We start from the raw sequence: 24,998 nt of genomic DNA, 5'->3' as shown, positions 1-24,998 counted from the left end.
TTCAAATCTCTTCATATTTGCTCATTCGATTCCAATAATTCAATATAGAATAAGTACCAGAGAACACATTTTCCATATAAAAACCAACAAAAACCTAAGCCAAAGAAATCGCCTTTTTAGTGATTTTCATAAAACGTTCTAAAGTAGAGTCTCAACGTTATCTGCATAAATCTTCTAGCTTAATAAGCATCGTCAGTAGCATTCCAATGCTTCTAATAAGGTTGAGACGTTGTTCTTTCGGGTCAAATGACTTAGACTTCATCTATCCTTCTTTGAAGGGTTCTTTAAGTTGGCCTAGACATGGACTGAGACCGAGCATCATGGCACGAGCTTAAGCCCATAACACTTTCTTTTCTTAGGGCTTACTTTGCTTTAAGCTTTTCTCGTTTGATATTTTGCTAGGGTCAGCTGAAGCCCAAGTCGAGGTCAAACACTTTATCTTGGCCATATTCTAGGCCTAAGATGATCCTTAGGTCAGGGCATGTACAAGACATGCCCCATTAGGTATTTTGTGAGGCTTGTGGTCCGACTTGTGGTGGAACGTACAAGACATGCCCCATTAGTTTACGTCACTTCTGCTTTGGGGTTGTCCTGCACATGTGCTTGAGGCTAATCCCAAAAAATTGGAACCACGATCGAGTTTATGCCTCTTTGTAGGCTGCCCCAAAGGTACATGAGGGGGTTATTTTTATGATCCAACGGAAAATAGGGTGTTTATTTTAACGAACGCTACTTTCCTAGAGGAGGATCATATAAGGGAGCACAGTCCACGAAGTAAAGTCGTATTGCGTGAGCTTTCCAATGAAACTACTGAAATTTCAACAAGGGTTGTTGAAGAGCCTGCTACATCAACAAGAGTTGTTGATGGGAGTTCATCTAATAGGTCAGTTCCATTTCAAGAATTGAGGGAACCTCGACGTAGTGGGAGGGTTACGAACCCACCCGTTCGCTATCTGGGTTTCACGGAAATCCTTGTTATGGTAGCAAATGGCGACGTTGAGGATCCGTTGTCTTATCAAAAGGCAATGGAGGATGTTGACTGAGATGAATGGGTCAAGGCTATGGATCTTTAGATGGAGTCGATGTACTTCAACTCAATATGAGATTTTGTAGATCAGCCTGATGGGGTAAGACCTATAGCTTGTAAATAGATCTACAAGCGCAAACGGGGTGCTGATGGGAAGGTACAGACCTTCAAGGCTTGACTTGTGGCAAAGGGTTATACCCAGGTAGAGGGAGTCGACTATGAGGAGACTTTCTTGCCTGTTTCCATGTTAAAGTCGATCCGCATCCTTCTGTCTATTGCAGCTTATTATAATTATGAGATCTGGCAAATGGACGTCAAAACGGCCTTTCTGAATGGCAATCTTGAGGAGACCATTTACATGGTGCAACTCAAGGGATTCATAGCCCAAGGTCAAGAGCAAAAGGTTTACAAACTGAATCGGTTCATTTATGGACTGAAACAGGCGTCTCGATCTTAGAACATACGGTTTGATACTACGATCAAGTCGTATGGCTTTGACCAAAACATTTTATGAACCTTGTGTCTACAAGAGATCATCAACGTTGTAGTAGCTTTCTTAGTGTTGTACGTAGATGATATCCTACTCATTTGGGAATGATGTAGGTTCTACTGACTGTGTAGTTAAGAACTGGCTGCGACCCAATTCCAAATGAAAGATTTGGGAGAGGCTCAGTTTGTTCTAGGTATTACAATCTCTTTCGGGATCGTAAGAATAAAGTGCTAGCACTGTCTCAGACATCGTACATTGGCAAGATTTTGCTCAAGTACTCGATGCAGGACTCCAAGAGGGGCTCTTATCATTCAGGCATGGAGTCACTTGTCTAAGGACATGTGTCCTAAGACACCTCAAGAGGTTGAGAAGATGAGACGAGTCTCATGCGGTCTGCCGTTGGCAATTTGATGTAACGCTATACTCTGTACTCGTTCAGAAATTCTGCTACGCTGTGGGCCATAGTCAGTAGGAATAAGTCTAACCCAGGCCAGGGTCACCTGGACCCACGTGAAGAATATCCTCAAGTAATTCGGAAAACGAGGAACATTACATGCTCGTGTATGGATTAGGGGATTTGATCCTTACTAGATACACAGATTCTGACTTTCAGACTGATAAAGACTCTCGAAAGTCACATCAGGGTCAGTCTTTACTCTTAAGGGGGACTATAGTGTGGCGAAGCACTAAGCAAGGGTGCATCGCCGACTCCACTATGAGGCGGAGTACGTACGACTTGCGAAGCTGCTAAAGAGGTTTGTCTGGCTTAAGAAGTTCTTGACAGAACTAGAAGTTGTTCCAAATATGTCTAGGCCATTACCCTATATTGTGATAATAGTGGGCATTGCGAACTCCAAGGAGCCTAGAAAGTCACAGGTGTGACAAACAACATAGAACGGAAGTATCACCGATTCGCGAGATAGTGCATCTGAGGAGACGTGATTGTCACGAAGATCGCTTTGGGAGCACAATGTTGCTGACACGTTTAACGAAGGCACTCACGGCTACGATGTGGTCACCTTCAGAGCATGGGTCTACAGGATCACCCACAACTAAACTAGGGTAAGTGGGATATTTTATTGTACTGGGCTTTTATGTCATAGTTTATTGTTTTGTACTAGTTTTATGTACACCCCACTTCCCTTTAGGACAAGTTGGGAGATTGTTTAGGATTGATGCCCTAAAGTCTCGTATCCTGTAGTTTGTAAACAGTTTGTACGAAACGCTTGTGTTGTATATATATATGATATTTATTTCACATCTTGTTTTTGCTCAGTTGTATGTTTTTATTTGCTTTACCACAAACCAATAAAATAAAATTCCACTGGTTATTTGTATATGTAACTCAAGCATATATGTGGTGACATACAAGTGGATTCATTGTCTTGAGTGATACCAATTGTCTGTGTTATGGATATAGGGGGAAACCTTATCCTAGTAACGCTACGGATGCGAACCCGCTTTGTGGAATGGTCATAAGTGTTATGACTTGTTAATGTTTGGTTTTATGATGTGGAATTATGGATGAAATTGCAATGATGGAATTGTATTGAGCACTCAAGTTTTCTCAGTGGAATCAAGCGTAAATCCCACTGAGTTTCCTGGTAAGTTCAGGGTCGAAATTAGGGACTTGTGAAAATAGGTTGCGGTGGTAATTTTTAGAAAACTTTGCTTTAACTGGTAACTCAATTATTGTGCTTTGTTTGTTTGATTGTGGTAATGAAAAATAAATAAATGCAGCGGATTTGAGAAAAGTCTGATTGTGTGATAGATGCACTGAGTATGTGGATGAACGGGTTGAGAAGGTCTCTAGCTAGCGTTACATGGGAATGCGTCAAACTATACGATCATGTTACAACCATGCACAGCAAGTCATTTTCCAATGCAAATGCGATGCTTCTAAGTCTAGGACGCATGTGTTTAATGCAAAAGTGTCCATAGAGCTTATTCCTAAGTCTTTGCTCTTTTTCTATGCGATGATGCAAGATGCACAAAGGCAAGGTGACCGCACACAATCATATCCTATCTCTAGGATGCATGCGATGTGTTAATAGCAAACAATGCTTATTCTTAAGCTCTTATCTCTTGATTATGCATTCTAATCTGACTCTTCCGAGCCTAGATTTTAATCTGACCTTCCTAAGCCTAGATCCTATCCTTAGACTATCCTCCCGAGTATCTCTAATGGACGAATGAAGCATACATAATACAAGATAATCGCACAGAATGAAGATCCCCAGTTAAGCTAGCTAAGTGCTTTTCAACCCGTTCAACAAATTTAGCTACTCATGCGTGAATAAGAAGAGTGAACAGATATAGAGAAGTAAATTCCATTTTTATAAATAAGTTTGAATACAAAATAACAATGGAAGTTAAAGGTAGAGAGCTTGGTAGCAATCCCTTGCTGCCCAAGGCTTTTACACTAGCAACTTTATTCGGTTTAAAAGATATCCCTACTTCCGTAGAAGTCGGCCTTCTCTCTGATCTTGAAGCTTCCGGCGCTCTCCCAAGCTTATCGAAACGATCTGTCGGCACAACCTCCTTCTCTTCCCTCCGCCTTAAAGTAAAAGAAAATCTAAGAATAAAGCTAAACTATGAACAGAACTTGTGAACTCGTCAACCTCTTTCCTGAAGAATGCCTTCGGTATTTATAGAGCTTTCAGGATGAAAGGTGGCTTCTCTCTTATGATTGCACAGATGGGATGACTTTAATTCCCTGACTGATGTGCCGAATATTTGTCACCGAAAAGCTGAATGTACTTGTTATCGTTAGCGGTTGTCAATTTAATTCAGATTCGACTGTCATCAACTTTCTGTCCCATCGTGATTAATTATGCCTTTCACCAAGATGTGCCCACCAAGTTGCGCCAACCAAGTTGCGGCAATCCTTCTTGAGCAAATGTTTGCAAACACAATCACCGTAAAGCCTTGCTTGTGGTGATGCTGCGCTCGACCAATGATTTGCTATGATTGCAATTTCTACCTTGCGTCAACACATATTCTGCATAAAAAAAACAAAAATCAATTGTTCCTATGCGATGAACGCATGCGACCGCAATATTATAGATTTGATGCTTTTTGGACGCAATCTAACATATTTTATCAACGCAAGCCAGCATTGTTTAAGAACTTAGCACTATGATAACGTGCATTTATGCCCGTTATCACTTATCACAGATGGTCTGATCCTGATCATTTATGTAGGGGACGTACAAGCGGGGGCGTCCTATACAAAGAGTTTGTATAAGACTTGACCACGAAGTGTTAACGTCTCATTATATAACACCGTCCATGAAAAAGACTTCACTTCACTAGGATGACCATAGGTAACATGACCTCAATCCTGAATGAGTTAGGAACTCCTACCATTGAGGGCGGTTCTTTGATTTTTATGGGTGCGAGTGGCTAGATCGCCGATTCAAACCTACCATTTTGGGGATTCTTCTGATTTGGGAGCTGGGAACTCAGCTACACAAGATGGAATTCACTCCTTCCCCGAGGTAGGGGTAAGTAGATAGATAACTCTCTTAAGGGCTGATTTCAGAGCTTGAACGATGTGACACCACACACCTTCTCTTGGTCCGAGAGGTGTTCACGCATAGTTGGACTATGTTGGATTGTTCATTAGAGGAATCAGTGGTACTTAAGGAGTGAGATGTAACTATAAGGGTAAAACGGTAAATTGGCTCAGCTGTACTTACGAGCATCTGTGAAGGGTCATCATACTGATGATTGGTTATATCCGATGGACACAAAAATATATTTGTGGTAAGAAGAGTTCATTTGTTGGTCTTTAGTGGAATGCTTGGCAGTTAACGGATGGTGGATCTCGTGGTTAAAGAGTTTAGTCAGCTATTCACGTACCATTAGAGCTTCGAGCCACAGGTCCATTAGGTCCCTAGGTAGCTTGGATAAAGTCGAGAATCAGTATTTGGGTCAGTTTGAAATGTTCAAATTGACAAGAGGGAGTTCGATTATATAGGATATAATTGAACTGGTTAATTATATATGATATAATTGCCTAAATGTATGAGATACATTATTTTGGAGGAAATTATATATAAATATGATTTATATCAAGTGGAGGAGAAATTACTATAGTAGATATATGATATCAAACTATAGGGTAAGAATATAATATGATTATATTCATTTATTATTAAATTGGTTAATTATGAGTTAATTGGCCGAATTATTCTTCTCAATCGTGTGTTAGTGGGAGTAGTTGTGTTCGGATATGGTAACTGAAGAATAAAATGAAAATTTGTTTCATTTGGCAAAGAAGTTTGAAAAAAATCGCAATCGGTGTGAAAACATCTTGATCGCTTACCCGAGAGCCTATACGATAGAGTATCGTCGTCTAAACGATCGCACACGTCGCGTCTAAACGATCGCATGCCTTTCCCTAAACAATTGCTTAGCTTTCCTTAACAATCGCCTAGCGTGCCGCGTTTTCTAAACGATTGTATACCTTTTACTAGACGATCGCTTAGTAAAACCTACACGATCGTGTAGCTTTGTATAAACGATAAGCACTTTGCTATACGATAGTTGTCTCTCCCACTTGCTTATCGTCTACCCGATCAGTTTTTTCTCCTACCTCTACCAAATTCAACAAAGATCACACTTTGGATTCTCGAGAATACCAAGGGTCCCATTGGTGGTGTCGTCCCCACTTCTTACTTGTTCGTGCTTGTTTTTGTTGCTGCCATTCATGTAGACGACCGTGCTGTGGCAACTGACTGATTTGCTGAGCGATAGAGTGCGTAGAAGTTCTTCCGCTGCATTTGAGTTCGAGTTTGAAGAGATTCTTGAAATGGTATGAGAACTCATTCCCTTATATTTAATTTATCAAAGCATGTCGTTAATTAGTGTTGAATTGCATAACTGTCTGTTAGAATGTATGTGTTGTATTTCGGTCACAATGAAATCGAAAAGATCTGAACGCGCTCATGGATGCTCTTTGTTAAGAGTTCCTTCAATTGGGAGTATGTCCCTGATTTTCATTACACTTTAGTGGGCATATGAATGCATTATTTTTATGTTGTACCTACTTTGCTAGTGTTGGTATAAACCATATTGAACTTGACTCTTCTGAGATCATTCTCGGATCATTGGCCATTCTAGGAATTTCCTTAAGCCCATTAAAAATCCTTGATCTTTGATTTTTGAAGTATTTTCTTATAATTGTCGTGTTTATTGAAGAAAAACGGTGCAAATTTTAGAATTGTAATTTATAATGCAATTTCATAACAAAGTAGCTAGGTAGATCTTTAGAAAAGAAAATAATATCAAAAGTGTAGTAGTTGCAGAAAGAATTCTTTAACGAATGATGTCCCAATTTTCTAAAATTTTATTCTAAAAAATATCTGAACAAACCTGGCATGGAGGCTATAACAAGGGCATGAAATTTAGGATTCAAGACATGAATCACGACGAATAATTCCTCGTTTTTTCTTTGCATTCAGATTTCTATTTTCCCAACATTTTTTGATTCTTTTGTCTTTGTAATCTTTTTTAGTTCTTTCTACTCTTTAGTCAGTCCACCATCATCAAAAGATTTAAAGCGTTGAGGCCCAACTGTTATGAAATACTAGCATGCATCGAAAGCAAACAACATGAATAAGCACTCTAATTACATTTAATTTGAGTTCTAAACGCATGCTTAAACAGAAACCTCAGAAGAGGGTTTCTAAACTACATACCTTTGATGAATTCTCCCAATTTCAAGTTGCTCTTCACGTGATTCTAGCTTCAATTAAACAGTAAACCACTAAGAGATCTTCTCTACTATTCTCGGTCTTGAATTTAAGTGGTGGAACTAAAAAATGGAGTGAACTTGTGAAGGGAATCAGATGAGTTTTCAAGTGAAGATGAAAGTTGCAGCAGAAACCATTTCCAGTAACCTTAACTTCTCTTCAACAAAATTGGAGAGCTTTTTATCAACTCCCTATATGCAAGCATTGATGGACCATCTGAATGCCAGCACTGAAGTTGATTGTTCAAGTGGATAGGTGGTGTGATTAGAATGAAACAACTTATCCAAATTGATTTTATGGGAAAATCTCACTAAACCATTCATTTCCAATTTTGTTTTTCAAAATCAAATTTTAATTAATTTCAAAATTAACCAAAATTTAATTTAATTAATTCATAATTAATTAGATTTAAAACATAAAAATTCAATTTCTCAAATTGAATTGAAATTGAAAATTAATTTGATTTTTAATGAATTAAATAACAATTTAATATCAAATATTAAATTAATCACACATCTAATTTAATTAAATAACAATTTAATATCAAATATTAAATTAATCACACATCTAATTTTAAACATGAATCCTATTCATGTAATTAATATTTAAATATTATAAACTCTCCAATTTCGTTTAATTTCAATAAATTAAATATTAATTAATTATATCAAATATATATAATTATGCAAACCCTAATTTGAATTTTGAACTATTTAAATTCAAATCCTAATTTCAATTTGAACATTTTCAAACTGAAATTCAATTTGAACACTTCAAATTGATATCATTCTAAATTCACTCAATTCATTAATTCAAGGTGTTCATGTTTTACGAGCAAGTAGAGGGACCTTATAGACCTACAGATCATGAACTTAAACGATTTGGGATTAATTGGCTAAAACTCTTTAGACCAAATTAATCAGTATTCATTAACTATCAAGTCACACCACTATAGCTTGATAGTTGCACTCTCTTCACTGTAGATATATTTGTATCCACTTGATTTAACCATAATCAGTAAGTCGATCCTTCATAGGTTGTTCGTAATAACAACCCGGTCAATATGTTGTTTTACCCCCAATATTACATCTTGCTCATTAAGTTCCACTGATCCTCTAATGAACAATTGGTTTGTGATCCAATCACTAAATCGGGTCCCTCTCGGGCCAATGAGAGGGTTAGGCCTTTTGTTCAAGACCAGGATTCAGTACTTAAGAGAACAACCTTTCTTCTATCCCTAAATTGAGTAGGCGTGAATTCCTTTTTATACCCTATGTCCCCCAACTATCTACATGGTCTTACCCTTAAAATGAGAGGCTTATTGAGCAGACGCTGTTGAACCAATCCTTACCTATGCAAATCTAAGAATAATCCCGAATAAACAAGAGTTCATAGTTTGATCAGAATTAAGATCGAGTTACCTAGGTCATCTAAGCAAAATAGTCAGTCTTAAACAGTAAACAACATTATAAAGTAAAAGTGACTTCTTGGTCCGATCTTACGCAAACTCGTTGCATAGGACGCCCCCACTTCTCATGTCAATACATGAACGAATCAGGATCACTTCATCTGTAGCACCTTTACAACAACTTATAACAACTACAGAGTGAGCCGCATCCGATAATGTTACCACAATAAGGCACTCAACATTATTCGTATACTATAGATCATTTTGACTATTTACTCGAACTTGATCCACTTTTATGTCTTCACATAAAATTCAAGAATTTATATAATAGTCATGGATCTTATTTTATTGGATTTAGACTTTATAAGTGCAATTTATAGATTCAATAATAACTTTACTAAAGTAATGTCGAATGACATCTTTATTGATAATAGAATATGTTTAACTTTACAAATGGTGAGTTTTAGAACATACAACCCAACATCAACTATCCTTGAAAAAGGAATGGTAGTAACCTTTTCGAAAGTGCTCTTTGCTTTCAATTGTAATTTTAATTCTTACACATTATGATTCCAACACTGTTTTAAATCAAGTATTTCATATTTCACTTCACATTTTCTTTACAGAATTACTAAATTTCTCTCCAGAACAAGTTCTTTACTTTCTTTTCATTAATTTAATACAAGTTCATCATTGATTTTTTCATTCTTTCCAGTCTTTCTTTTAATATGTTCTCCTATTCAATTACTGTTTTTCTTTTTTTCATTATGAGATAAACTCTCCCTTGGAATCAAACATATAAATACCCCACGGAAGAAAAACAAATCTCTTGTGCACAAAAAATAACTTTGCTCATTAAATAACATGGTTTGCTTTTATTGAGCTTATCTCCATTCATAATCTAGATTGGTCACCTGAATTAGTATATACAAGTTGAATTTAATATTGAAAGGGTTGAATAAAACTTGGTTTTCACAAAAGCAATCTAGGAAAAGAACTTAAACATAAGACTTTGTTTTTTTACCCTAAACATAGAGCAAAATTTTTAAAATATTGGATAATGTTTTATTTATCTAAATTCTAATTAACCATAGACATATAGGTTTAATGCATTTCCCTCTTAAAGATACTTCATAAAAGGTCGAATAGGTGTTGAATCCGATTCACCATGCTAAATTCTGAATCATATTTACAATTGCATGAAAGGCGACATTCTCAAACCAAATGGTATACACATATTTAAGTCCCTCTTTTATTATTGTCATTTCTAATATGTTTTCACACAACATACCATTTCCCAACAATTTTTGCAGGTTTCATTGCATTTGCATTTTTAGGAAAGTTTTGTTCACTTTAGACTTTTGTTACATCTATTCCCTTAAGTTCGTCATCTCTGCCTAGAATCATGCTTCCAATGGAGGCTTTTAACGAACTCTAAAAAAACCTATGAAACCCAACCTCCAAAATGACGGTAGAAAAACTTGAACTTATAAAAATCAGGATAGCATTGTAACATTGTCTAAAAAACAAGCGGTCTCCGTCAAAGAATTTCCATAACACCACGGTGTTGCTCCCCTGTTTCATACATTCTATCTGCAGCACTGTCCATGCCTCCTATCCACATTCTTTCACCCCTTTTGACCTATTTTCTTATCTCCTCTTGCCCTAGGTCAAAGTTTGACCCACTCTAAGGGTATTTTCATCATTATGCACTCGAGTTAGCTTGTTTCGATCTAAATGCTCGATTTCCTACAATTAGAAATAAAAAGCATCAATGAACACAAATTAAGCAATAAAACTAACTAAATTTTAAGCTCAAGAAAGTACTTTTTGACATGTTTTTCACTACCTCATACTTAAAACTTTGCTAGTCCCAAGCAAAGAAAGAACAAGACTATAGGAAAATTCCAACAAGCATGCAACTGACTCAAAATCTCATTATTTAAAATAAACATATTAGATCCATTAGCAGAAACTTTCAAGCATATCCTAACATTAAAAGATTTAAGGGCCAAATCTTATCATCCCTTGCGTGTGTTTGTGCAAGCATTTTCAATTAAGTCTTAACTAGCTCGTCAGATTTTAAACGAACATCTCTAGGTTTCCCTCTACTCTAGTTCGGTGAAACTTATCAGAATTTTCTTTAATCAATTGTGTAGCAAAAAGACAACTATATTGGTAATTTATTTTTTCAGACAAAAGAACTTCTCAAGACACACCACTTTTGTTTTGGCTTTACCCACATGGATTTCATGAATGACACCCAACTACGAGCATAGTCTCTTATCAAAGTGCCTAAACTTACTCACTTCCTAAGTATAAAAAGGAAGGATGAGTAATCTTCTTCAAAACTTATTTCCATCTTTTTGTTTTTCGTTCTTTTCCACTCAATCTAATAAATAGATCAACACAACCTATAGAGGATTTCCTAGCTCATTTAGGGCCTTTCAAGGTGACAACCTGATTATCAAGTAAACACATGCTTTACTAACAAGAAATCTAAAAGAAAATAGCTACATGCTCAAATATGCAAGAGACTCTAAAAGAGACTTAAAATGACTTAATTCAGGAATATGTTGTCCTATTTCTACTGCAGATCATCTTGTCTTATTTCTACTGCAGATCATCTAACATGCATATTTATAACAACTCATAGGCAATCATAATCATTACATACTCACAAAATTTCTCACTTAAAAGCACAATACCAAAATTTCTATAAAAAAATCAGAAAAAAATTCTCCAAAATTTTTCCACTAAAAAATATCCATTCAATTAACATGCATAAAGTCAATATCTTCCTAATTTGAAGGTTCTGGCAGAACAGAGAGTCAAAATATATAAGATCGAACACCATAAGAGCTTAACTAAAATAAAAATAAATAATTGAAATAACTGAAAGCAAGTAAAACTTGGGTTGCCTCCCAAGAAGCACTGGGTTTAACGTCTTGAGCTAGATAACAAGGGAGATTATACGTCAAGACACATAAAAGTTCTCCCATTTTTTATGCCTCTTCTTGCATGAATTAATGTAACCTACAAAATCTTGTAGGCTCAACCTCTTTTCATGGACACCTAAAATCAAAAAATGTTTTTGGTATTTTTATTATTTGGAAAATTAAAAGACATAAAATTAAATTCAGACTCATATTTCAAGGCTCACAAGAAAGAGAAAATTCAAGAATAGGAGGACTCTCGAGAGATAAAAAACAAAGTTCGTCAACCTCAACCTTAATCACTTAGTTTTATTATCTAGATTAAGTACACTTTCTCAATCTCACAAACTTGCTCTTGGTGTGACTTTAATGCTTCTACTCACCTTCACCATCAGAATCTAAAATAACCGACCTCCCTACCTCAGTGGCATAAAAATATTCTCCTCATGCAAGTCTCTAAATGCATAAACTATCATGCTAAATTGGTCTTCTATACATTTAAAGCTGCCTCATTCTCTATCACTTGAGCTTTTATCCTATCCAACATTTTTATCTTAGAGATATGAAACTTTCTAAGCTTGGATTCTAAGATATATTCTCTCAACTCATCTTCTAGAGAAGGTTTTTTCTCTACCTAAATTGGATGGACAAAATAACTCCTATGGTCATGGGAAGGATAATTCACAGGATAAAGTAAAGGTTGAAAGGCATTGGTGGTAGTGATGTTGGACCTAAGTTGGGTTGGTAAAACCCATAGGCCACCCAAAATTATAGTAAGACATAATTAATCATGCAACCACCACAAAGAATCAACAAAAAAAGACTCAAACAAAAGAATATAATGAAAGTAAAAAAAATAAATAAAACTAATTTACACCATGAATTAAGATTAATAAAATCTCTTAAATATTAAAAGCAATCAAAACACAACTCCCTAGCAATAACGTCAAAAACTTAATATGCGCAAGTGCAAACGTCGAGTACACTGAGTATCGTCCTAAATAAAATTAAAAGGATCTTTAAATAGCTAGAAGAATAAAACCAATTTTTCAGATTACGAACCTCAGTTTCTTGACCATTTTATTATATTATTACTCGACGCGTGCGCTTGCTCGTATCAACTACACATCACAAGGCTATGTCTTGGTCACGTTCATCAATGAGTAACACTAACAGTATACAATTGGTATCAGAGCCTAATTATAGGTTCTAAAGACTTTAGTTTTGCCTCCTTGCTAAACAACATGCCTTGTTTGTGGAAAGAAAATGTTTTGGAAAAAAAATATTTGTGTTATGGAATATATTGACTTTGTCATGTATGCAATCCTATAGTTGTGACTCGATATGTTGCCTAGTCATAAGGGATTATGGTTGTTCTTTGTGCGATCGCTTTCTGGGAAGTTTACAAAGAGATTCTTTTTTTAGTGCAGTGATTAGCAAAGATGCCTCGTTGTAGAAGGAGAATAGGTGGGAGAAGGCATGAGAAGGGGGGAGGGGGATGGAGAGATCCACTAGAACTCAAGAGGATCTAGTGGTAGACCCACCCCTTAAGCAACCGACTAAGTAAAACTAGGAATTGCCAGTTAGTCAGCCATGAGAACTATCGACTTCGTTGAAAATAAGTAACTCTGCAATCAATAGTGCAGACTGTTAGAGTTGATGTCCTAAATCTCGTAGGGTCCTGTAGTTTGTAAACACTTGTATGAACAAACACTTTGTGATTTATAATATATGATATTTTATTCACTTCAGTCTATGAAATATTTGATATTTTGGTTGCATTAACCACAAACCAATAAACTAAGATCCATGGTTATCGTTGTAACTTAAATGTGTATGTGGAGACATACAAGTGGATCGTGTTTTAAGTGATAATCTAAATGGTCTGTAGTATATGGATTAAGGAGGGATACCTTATCCTGGTGACACTATGAGTGTGACCCGCTTTGTAAGTATTACAAATGTTGGAAAGTGCTACAAATGATCGATCCTGATTATTAATGTATTAGACATGTGAGCGGAGATATTTTACACAAAGGAGTTTGTGTAAGACTGGATCACGAAATGTTTAGTCTTGTTATATAACGCTGATTGAGACTTTCATTTCACTAGGATGACCATAGGTAACATGACCTTAATCCTGAGTGAGTTGTGAACTCCTGTCTATGAGGGCGGTTCTTTGATTTGCATGGGTGAGAGTGGCCAGATTATCGACTCAACAAGCCTACCATTTTGGGAATTCGTCTGATTAGGGAGCTGGGAACTCAGCTACACAAGATGGAATTCACTCATTCCTCGAAGCAGGGGTAAGTAGATAAATTGCTCCCTTAAGGACTAATTCCGGGGCTTAAACAATGTGGCGCCATACCTTCTCTTTGTCCAATAAGGGTTTAGTCATAATAGGACTATGGTTTATTGTTCATTAGAGGGATCAGTGGTACTTAAAGAGTTAGATGTAACTACAGGGATAAGGCGGTAAATTGGCCCAACTGTACTTACGAGCGATTTGTGAAGGGTCATCGTATCCAATGGACATAGAAATATATCTAAAGTGTGAAGAGCGCAGTTGTCGGTCTTTAATGGAGTGTTGGACAATTAACGGATAGTGGATAATGTGATTAAAGAGTTTAGTCGCTTATTCACGTACTGTTGGAGCTTCAAGCTACAGGTCCATAAGATCCTCTTGGTAGCTCAATGGATTCAAGTTGAGAATCAGTTTTTGGGTTAGTTTGAAATATTCAAATTAGCAAGAGGAAATTTGATTATATATGATATAATTGATATAATATATTTGATACATTATTATTTAAATGGAGGAATTAATATAAATATGATTTATATTAAATGCCATAAAATAGAAAAAGAACTATTGTTTATATGTTGCATAAGATGCAATATTAAAACAATAAATTATAAATATGATACGTTAGTTATTGTGTTCAGTTAAAATTTATTAATTATATAATAATTGATATTTCTTTTTCTCAATAACCAACTTTAGTGGGTGGTTACACCGTTTTATGGCAACTGTAAAATAAAAGGAAATTGGATTTCAAAATCTTAAAAGATATCACAACTGATCAGATTTTCTATCGAGTGACTACACGATAGAGATCGAGTTTACCATATGATAATATTCTTTTCTAAACGACCGAGTATCGAATCTATGCGATAAGCTTCCTTCTTCTACACGATAATATATTTAGTATGATTGTAAATGTTTGAATTATTTCACAATGGAGTTTAGAACGATTCGCTTTCGCTTAAAGGTCCTCTATATTTAGAGTTCCTTCACAGACTACTAAGGTTGAGAAAGTGGCAAAATTGACAGATACCAATAGAAGTGCCATTATAAAGAGAAGGTACTTAAAGGATTTCAAGAAATAGGATTTTTTTTTTTTTTAAAGTCATTTGACGACTCATTGGAAGCAAAGCTTGGTTATCCAGAGGATCACAAGGTGTGATGCATGTGATGCGATATGCTCATGTTTTAAGGATATGCATATCTATGGTGGAAAACTATTGAGCAGACAATGGATACTATGAACGAGACCATTATTTGGACCTGATTTAAAGAAACTGTCATTATAAAGTATCTCACACTTGTTACTCAAAATTTGAAGTTATGGAATTTTTAATCCCCAAGTAAGGTTATCAGTCCGGGCAGCTTATGAAAGGGAGTTTATCTATCTCTCTCGTTTTACCTCAAGGATTAGTATGTGGATGAAAAGAAAATGGATTTCTTTGTTAGGGGTCTTAGGGGTCTAAGACCAAAGAATTAAAGTGCAGTAACTACTTATATGCAACCAAATTATACTACAACCATACAATTGACAAAGTTACTTGATAGTTGGATGTTGCATGAGCCAAAAGCATCCACAGGAGTTGGTATGTCCATTATCAAAAGAGGAAGTTCGACCCGATAAAATTAAGCACTGAAAGGATTTTACGTACCTAAGACAAGTTGAGCCAACATGGCAATGATAGTGAAAGGCCTTTAAACAAGAATTGTGTGAGGTGACACTTGGGGTGATACCAGTTGAGAAGCAAAAGTTTTGTAACTCTTGGGAAAAGAAGGGACAACTTGTTAGAACTGCAAATTGCCATGAGAAGGGCATATCTGTAGTCATCCAACAATGGCTCAACAAACTTCTAGGGTTAAGCCATCTCTGTAGTTGGGAAAGATATTTGCCACCACTCACAAGGACGTAGAGGACACTAATGTTGTGGTGACATGTACAATACTTATTATTGGGCATTATGCCTTGGTGTTATTTGATTCTAGTTTTACAGTCTTTCATTTCCACCTCTCTTATGAATCAAGCAAAGTTAGAGCTAGAGGCGTTAAGTTCTGTCTTGTCTATGGTGGAAGTGGCCTCAATACCCATGGTGTAATAGTTCACAAATGTGTTCCTTGTACACCTTTCAAGATTATCCTAACGTATGGGGTGGATTTTAGTATCGAGCATGAACTAGGGACAACCATTGTATCCAAGGCCTTGTATAGAATAGCCTCAAAAGAGTTGGAAGAGCTTAAAGTGCAATTACAAACATTGTTGGATAAGGGATTTATATACCCGAGTGTGTCACATTAGGATGCACATGTGTCATTTGCAAGAAGAAGATACGTTTATGCTCCTGTGTATAGACTATAGGGAGATATATAAGGACAATGTTGTTGGTTATACCATAGAGATTGAGTCGCCATGGATTTTTGCACTTTTACCTTGTTAATTCTATTGACAAACCGTTTAGGTTTTCAAAGACTAGCTCTGGATAAGATAAATACTTTTCATCCAAGCTTTACTTTGTTTTCTTTATTGATTTATTGTGTTGCGAAATTGATAATTAAAGAACACAAAAGGAACGTAAAGATAGAGAAGATCAACACACAGATATACGTGGTTCACTAACAGTGTATTAGCTACGTCCACGGGTAGAGGGAGAACAATATTATTAGAGAGAATGTTTTCAGAATTACATAAAAAAACGGTGCCTCTAGGTTATAGAGTTTATATATCGCACTGCTCTAAACCCTAGGGCCAAAATCGTAAATAACTGCAAATAACCCCTGTACTAGGTTGTTCAAAACGTCAGCAAATAGATTCAAGGTATTTCAACATATTGGATTCCAAAATTTAAATGTTTCTTTGGTTGACAAATAAAGTGATTTGATTGGTTTTCCCCATTTAAAGCTTTTATTGTTATTGTTCATCAAGCTTTGAAATTTGCATGCATGAGTAATGTTTACGGTCTGTCCATAGAAATAAGTCGAGTCATTACATCAGGGTCTTTTCTATAATTTAGCCTTAATTATATATATTATTGTAAAATAAATAATTAATGATATAATTAACATAAAAAATATTCTAAATTAATTAATAATATACTAGAGATGTTTCATTCCATGGGGAAAAAATTTCCCGTAAGCTAAACGGAGATGGAGACGGGGAATGCATTGCCCATCCCGCCCCGCCCCCGCCCGCCTCGCCCGTTCCCGTCCCCGCGCCGATTAGCTTCTACATATTTATTTAGTATAGTTATCTAATGTTATGTTATTATTATTATTATTATATAAATATTAAATGTAAATTTCAAATTTGATTATTCAAAGGGAAAGATAATGAATAGTTTTAAATTGAATATTTAAATTTAGATTATATATATATATATATATATAATTTGATTTATATTTATTTTTTCTACTAAAAATTAATTATTTTTTTGGCCAAATTTTGAGTAATTTATCTTTAAATTCAAATTGTCATGTAAAACTAACCTTCCCGTATTTCAAATACTTCGTACAGTGCCAAATAAGTTATTGGGTGTTCTTTTAATGGTTTCCGTACCGGCGGGATTATTAACTGTACGGTTTTTGGAGAATGTCAATAAATTCCAAAATCCATTTCGTCGTCCAGTAGCGACAACCGTCTTTTTGATTGGTACCGCAGTAGCCCTTTGGTTGGGTATTGGATCAACATTACCGATTGATAAATCCCTAACTTTAGGTCTTTTTTAAATTGATTCAATTGTGAACATGATCTGCCATAATCTCTTCGATCCCTTTATTTATGTGTCTGAATAAAGAGAGATTTGGTAATAAACAATTTAGTGATAAAGTTAATTATTTAATTAAAATTTGTTCACATTAGTGATTTAAATTAATTGGTTTTTTACAAAAAGAAAAAAGGTAACGGAAAAAATTCCCCACAGGAAATTCTCGCCCCGATCCTTGTGGGAAATTTCACGGGGATGGAGAGTTAAATGGGGAGCGGGGACGGGGATGGGGGATGACATCCCTGATCCTGCCCTGTGGACATCTCTAAATATAATTCATTCAACTTAATATTTAGTAGGAAACTACGCACTTTGAACAATTATTTAAATCGAGATCCAATTTTTTAATCTTCTACTAAACACAATATCTGAAACACATGAAATATGTACCCTTATGTTTTTCTTGAATTCCTTGTTTTAAAATTCGTTTTCAAATTTTTGTTTTTAGATCGACCAAATAGGACCTAAGAATTCGGCTTTAGTGAAAAGTTTACAAGAAACTTCAACCTTTGGTTCACAATTGTACTTTCAAACTACCTTTGTTTTCTTTTGAGCAAAGATATCCCTATTTAAAGAACTCCCATGGAATTGATGAAACTAGATAATCTCATCCTATGAATTTACATGAATCTATTATTAATCCATTCTAAAAAAAAAATAACTATATACATGAATATACTCAAATAAAGTACAAGTTATTTTTTTTAATATAGAAAATTAAATACTAGTTCATGTATATGTGCATATAATTAAAAATTTTATTTGTTTTGAAACCACTCTTGAGTTTACATACATGGTATATAGAAAAACCATTTTTTGACAATGTATAGAAAAAACCTTTTAAAGGCACTCATTCAAATCCAAGTTGTTTATTTAACTTTCAACCTCAAATATCTTGGCAAAAAAAGATAAAAGAATTAACCAACATATTCCCTATTTAGTTTATCCTTTGCTGATCAAAGAATTATTTAGCTTTAAACCACAAATTCTTAGCTAGCTTATTCAATTCAAGAACCATGAAACTCCATGGAGAGGTTATGTTGATGCTAATTTATTTGTTTTTAGCAATTGAAAGTTATTGGGTGGATGGAGCATCCTCCAAAGTGCCTTGTTATTTCATTTTTGGTGATTCTTTGGTTGACAATGGAAACAACAACAACAACAAAGGGGTTGCTAGAGCTGATTACAAACCTTATGGAATTGATTTTTCAAAGGATATGATACCAACTGGAAGATTTACCAATGGTCGAAACATGGCCGATTTCATCGGTTTGCCTTCTCATTTTGCTATTCGATTATATGTTCTTAAAATTATGTTAAATTGTAAAACTGGTCTCCATAGTTCGAAAAATTTATAATTTAGTCTTTACCGGTTTGATAAAACGTCATAAATAGTTCATCTCTATTGAAGATCCCACCTTGAAAAAATTGGACTACCGACCCTTTCATTGTCAATTAGTTTTGAGATGAACCTCATGTTATTTAATACGATATAAGAGCTCATAAAGCTCGAAGTGTTCGGTCAAAAACTCGTTTGATAAAATTCTAATGGAGCTTTTATCAAACCACCTTTTTTTTTTAATTATAATAAAATTCTGCTGCTTTCGAGTCACTTGCATTTATATTTATGATTTAAAGAACTATTTATTTTCTTGATTAAGAGTATTCATGTGTTTTATTAGAATAAATTTTGTATTATGATGGGATAAATTACAATAACACACTTTTCATTTTCCATTTCCAGCTGAGTTCCTGGGTTATGACAATTACATCCCACCATTTAAGAACACGAGAGGTTGGAACATTCTCAAAGGAGTAAATTATGCATCTGGAGCAGCAGGGATTCGTGATGAAACCGGAATGGCACAGGTATTTCGTCGCCGGTCTTAATTTAGAAAGTTAATCTAAACAGGTCTTAAGTTTCTTCATAGTCTACAAAATTTTAAAAAATGTGTTGCAATGCGTTTTTGAAAGATTAAGGATGTTTTCTCACGTTATTTTTTCTTTTTTTCGCTCAAGGTTTGTAGTGACATTGTTTTTTTGTCTTCTAAGAGATTTCCTTTTTTTGTCGCAAAATGTTCTATTTATAGTAATGTATCAATAATATATTACTTAGTTGCTAATATGAGCACAACATAATTGACGTAAATTTGTACTATTAATCTCAAAGTTTGAGGTTCAATCTCCCTATCTTATATCGTTAAAAAAAAATTATTATGTAGTTCTCAATCTTTTAGTTTAGTATATTAAAGCTAAAATTGGGAGTAAAACTAAAAGGGTGTTCATGGATTGAGTTGGATTTGGTTGAAAGACTTTTTAGACCCAACCTAATTGTTTGGATCGTAAATTTTTTCAACCCAAATAACCCTTATTAAAAAATGAACCAAACTCAACCCAACCATAAAATATTTGGGTTGGGTTGGGTTGGTTCGAGTTAATTAGGTCATTTATTTAAAATTTTGTTATAAAAAGAAGCAAAATGTAAATATGTAAAAATCTAATTTAATTATTTTCATATATTGAATTAAAATTAACAACTCAATTTCAATTTATATAGTGAAAATTTCTTTTTAAAGTGTAAAAACACTACTTTTAAGAGTTGTTGAAGAATAAATTATTCAAAAAATATTGAAATTAAATAAAATTAAAATCAATATATGTATAAATAATTGTGTTATAAGTAATAAAAATTATATTTTATAAAGTTAATAATAAATTCGGGTTGGTTCGGGTTATATTAGGTGAACTCATGAACCAACCTAACACACAAAATTTTCATTTATTTGAACCCAACTCAACCCAAATGAGTTGATAACCCAACCCAAACCGTATGGGTTGGGTTGGGTTGATCGGTTTTTTTGGGTCATTAGGTTTTTGAACACCTCTAACTAAAACCTTTTCCATTATAACAAAAAAAGGTCTAAAAGATATGTATTTATTTAATGTCTCAATGATGACATGATGGTCAGTTCAATATAGTAAAATATGTGGGTGTATCTTGGACTGAACTTATCTTTTGTGTAACTCACTCAAGTGTTCAATCATAAATTACCACGTGATTATTTATTATTTATTTTTCTTGTGATTAAAAGAGAGAGAATGTTTTTTTTTTTAATATTTTTCACACAATTAGATGTATGAGACTAGATTTTAAAATTTTCGAACATTATATATATGATGAGTTCATCTCTTGTCTAGTCCTTGTATAAAGACGTAGTATGACTCTTTATGATCATTTAATAATAGAAAACGTTAATGTGAATAAATATTTGAAGTTACATAAAGAAACTAAAGGGTTAGAATTGCAATTCAAAACATATATAATTCTTATTACAAAAGTTGAAGGGAAAATTAAAACAATGGATTAAAAAAATTAAAAAGGATAAAGAATTCAATCATTACACCATGATGCTGACTAACTAATAACTAAATATAAGGAGAATTTATATTATGGGTTTTGTGTTTACAGGGAACCATCAAACGTCTATCAAATGTCTATCAATGTTTAAGAGTGATAACTCTTACCAATTTCTATTATTTTCTATTATTTTAAACACCGATAGACTTCTATTAACCTCTATCAATCTCTATTAAAGAAGATTAAAATTTTATTATTTTAATTTGTATAAATAATTGATCTTATTTTTTTATATATGAAAATCCCCTTTATTTAATATTATGGATTTTGTGTTCATAGGGAGAAAGATCAAGCTTCAACCAGCAATTGGGACACCATAATGAAATAATTTCAAAAATCAATGAGTTATTGGGAAACAAAAGCAAAGTTGAAAATCATCTTAATAGTTGCTTATACATGGTTAATATTGGTGGGAATGATTATCTTAATAATTATTTTATGCCGCTTTACTACAAAACAAGTGCCCAATTTACTCCACAACAATATGCCATTGCTCTAAACAAACAGCTCTCCAACCAATTCAAGGTAATTAGGCTCTCCTCTACAAAATCACAACTTCATTTTTCACTTTATGCTAAAATGTCTTTTTACTCATGTACAAAATATAAATGAAACTATTTTTTTTTTCAAATATAGTAAAATATCACAGTCTATCAGTGATCAGACACCGATAGACATCTACTAGTATCTATCAGTGATAGATGATAGTAGTCTATCATATCGTCTAATACTAATAGACAGTGATATTTTACTATATTTATAAATATTTTGATTCACTCTACCATTTTTACATAAAATATATGTTTTTTTAAATATAAATTGAAATAATATTATTGGTGAAAAATAAAATATTATTGTAGGCACTATATGAGAATGGAGCTAGAAAAATAGCAATTTTTGGATCAGGGTTGGTAGGATGTACTCCATATGCAATGGCTCACTTTGATCACAAAGGATCTCCATGTGTTGACAAAATCAACAATGCCATTCAACTTTTTAATATTGGCCTCAAGTCCCTTGTTAATGAATTTAATACCAATTTTGGTACTGCCAAGTTTATCTTCATTGATGCCTTCAACATTGCTCTTCATGATACTTCCAACCTAGGTAACATTCTTCTTCCACTTTCTTTTAATGACCTACCAATTATCATCTCAAAATTCGATGATTTGATCATTTATTCTTGTAGTTATTAAATTTATTAATTAATTAATTTTAAAAATTAAAAAAATTGATTAATTAAGTTCTACTATTTTTTTCATCATAATATTGCACATTTTCACTTCAGAATTATTTTAATTTAATTAATAGTAGACATTAACTCTTAAGACTAAAGTGAGTATTTAGTAAAGAAAGTGAGGTTAAAAGTGTACATATTGAAACGTAGAGACAAAATTAAAGCAAAATTCAAATCTCAAGGGTAAAACTGTAACATTTTGATATTGAGGGAATAAACTGAAACTAAGTTCAAAACTTTAAAAGTGTAACATTATGAAAACTATGAATTTTGGAAAATTAGAAAAAAAAAAAAAAAAAACTTAAGGGATAAAAAATGTAATTTTTCTATATTTTAGGTAAAATATTTATATTTTTCTACTAAAAGAAAAGCTAAAAAAATGAACTAACCCATGATGAAAGATAATGTCTTTTGGTTATTAGGAGGTTTCTTCTATATGTTTTTTTTTTTTTTTTTTTTTGAAAGGTTTCTTCTATATGTTGTCTTCTAGCTAGTTAATGATTTGATATCAATCTCAAAATTTCAAATTTAATGACATGTATTATTTTTACTTTCCATCTATGTTATATATCTTGTTATTAACATTATAGATAATTTTTCTAAAGTTATCGATTAAACTTTTATATGGTTGTCGAATTCTTTGATTTATAGATATATCGATAGATATTTTAATTATGGATAAAGTTGACAGGTCAAATAATTAAAGATACTCCTTGTTGCGAAATTCGAAGTGATGGGCTGCAATGTGCTCTTCTTGGCAAAGTTTGTGGTAATAGAAGTGAATATGTGTTTTGGGATGGAGTTCACCCAACTGAGATTGGCATGAGGACACTAGCCAGCAGAGCTTTCAATGCCCAACATCCTAATGATACTTACCCCTTTGATATTAACCATTTAGCTCAACTATAATCATGTATATATATATATATACCCCAATAGAGGATCACATATAAATTATATACACAAGTTCTAATACAAAACTTCTTTATAGGCTGTCATTGTGCCCAAAAAGTTACGTAAAAATCCATTATTATCTGGTTTATAATTTATGTGTTTTATTCTTTTCTAATTCTTCGATTGTTTTTCGTTTGCAATTTACATAATCCATCGTATGAAAAATTTAAGGTTATTAATGATGTAATCTTAACTTGATGTAGTTGACAGAGGATATAAGTATTCAAGTTACTTAGGGGTTGTTCGGGATCCTAAGTTAATTTTTATAGTTTGTGTATTTGGGGTGTAAACTATTTTAGTTTGAATTTGAGATGAAAGTTATTTTAGTTTAGAGTTTAGGTCTTTTTCTATTTTTTTTTAATTATACAAGGAATGGTACTTAAATATCATATTTTGTTAACCACATAAATTTACCGAACTTATTTCTTAATTTGTGCATAGCTAAATTGATTAAAACATATATTTAGGACACGTAAACTTATACAATTATTAAACTTTGGACCAAAACTTGCAAATTTATAGAATTTTGCCCTTTAAATGTTTATTTAGTTACATAGTTGTTAAAATGACTAGATTTTTTTTTTTTTTTTTTAATATTTAAAATTTTTGTTTGTATGAGAATCCATTTTTTCTTCCATAGAACTAGATAAAAATTTTAAAAACAATCATTTTGGGTCTAGTTTCCATTTGGCCTCTATATTTCAAAATGTTGCACAAGTTGGTCTCAAAGTGTATTTATACACAAGTTTGTTTGATTTTCTACATTCAAAGTATTTCTATTAATGTCAAATTACTATAAAAAAAGATTATTAAACACTATAAATGTCTTGTTGGGTGCTTGTGACAAAACCTACACGTCTAGGGTTCTCCCCAAGATCGATTCAACCTTTCTCAAAGTGAATCTCACTCTACAGTCTGTTCTCTCAGTTAAGGATAGACCAATGAGAACACTATCTTTAGGAACTCTCGTGCTTGAAGACGATGAAAGATTCTTCAACTCTAGTGTGGGTTTCAAATTCAAGGCAAGGATCTCTCATTCTCTTGATGATTCCAGTGCTTTGTATAGGCTATATTGTTGGGGTTTATATCCTAAAGTCGTGTACTTTTATTAGATGATTAATTTAGATATTAATTATGCAATATTCACTATTGCCTTGTAATTATGCAATATTGTTTGGTGGCCCTTCAGATGTGGGCTACTTACTAGTATAAGTGTGTACTGATCCCTCACTAGATTTTATAGGTACTGATGGACATTGTGACCTTGGTGATGCTAAGAAAGGAGCTTGAGAAAGATCAAAGTTTAGGCTTATGTTCTTGTTTACTTCCTTTTTGTTATGAATTTAATTCATTTGGAATTTTTGAATTTTAAAACTTTGGTTTATGTTCGAGTTGGGTTCTGGTCGATTTGAGTCGAGAACTTGTAAAACTAAAAGGTTTTATTTAGTTTATTATGTTTGAATTCCATATCTGTTTAAGTTTGTTCAGTTTTTTGTTGAATATGATGTAGAAAATATTGTTAGTACTAGTTTCTAGAAACTCTGAAGTTCTGTTGAGAGGAGTATGATGTTTGTTTGTCATTGGGAGTTGCTTTCTTTGAAACATGTGTTAAGAGTAAATTTTGGTTTCGTTACGCTTATGTCATTATGCTGCCAAAATTTTTTTCAAAGTGTAAGAGTTTATAAGTTAGTTTAGGTTAAATTTTGGTAACG

At 33.6% G+C, this 24,998-nt stretch overlaps 1 protein-coding gene across 1 annotated transcript; it reads left to right on the top strand.

The window, feature by feature from the left end:
• The first annotated feature begins 18,693 nt into the window (after positions 1–18,693).
• LOC120079191 (GDSL esterase/lipase At1g29670-like) lies at positions 18,694–23,260 on the top strand. Its single transcript, XM_039033356.1, has 5 exons — positions 18,694–18,946; positions 19,422–19,546; positions 21,375–21,620; positions 21,956–22,202; positions 23,024–23,260. Exons 1-5 carry the CDS (start codon positions 18,694–18,696, stop codon positions 23,239–23,241), a joined length of 1,089 nt encoding a protein of 362 aa, XP_038889284.1. The 3' UTR covers positions 23,242–23,260.
• The last annotated feature ends 1,738 nt before the right edge of the window (positions 23,261–24,998 follow it).

The sequence above is a fragment of the Benincasa hispida genome, chromosome 6, assembly GCF_009727055.1.
Source record: "Benincasa hispida cultivar B227 chromosome 6, ASM972705v1, whole genome shotgun sequence".
Lineage (NCBI taxonomy): Eukaryota > Viridiplantae > Streptophyta > Magnoliopsida > Cucurbitales > Cucurbitaceae > Benincasa > Benincasa hispida.
The sequence above is the reverse complement of the archived record's forward strand: the minus strand, read 5'-3'. Positions and strand labels throughout refer to the sequence as shown.

Coding starts and splice junctions, on each gene's coding strand:
- LOC120079191 (XM_039033356.1), top strand. CDS start 18,694: ATGAAACTCCATGGAGAGGTTATGTTGATGCTAATTTATTTGTTTTTA. Junction 18,947..19,421: donor AAACATGGCCGATTTCATCG/GTTTGCCTTCTC, acceptor TTCCATTTCCAG/CTGAGTTCCTGGGTTATGAC. Junction 19,547..21,374: donor ATGAAACCGGAATGGCACAG/GTATTTCGTCGC, acceptor TTGTGTTCATAG/GGAGAAAGATCAAGCTTCAA.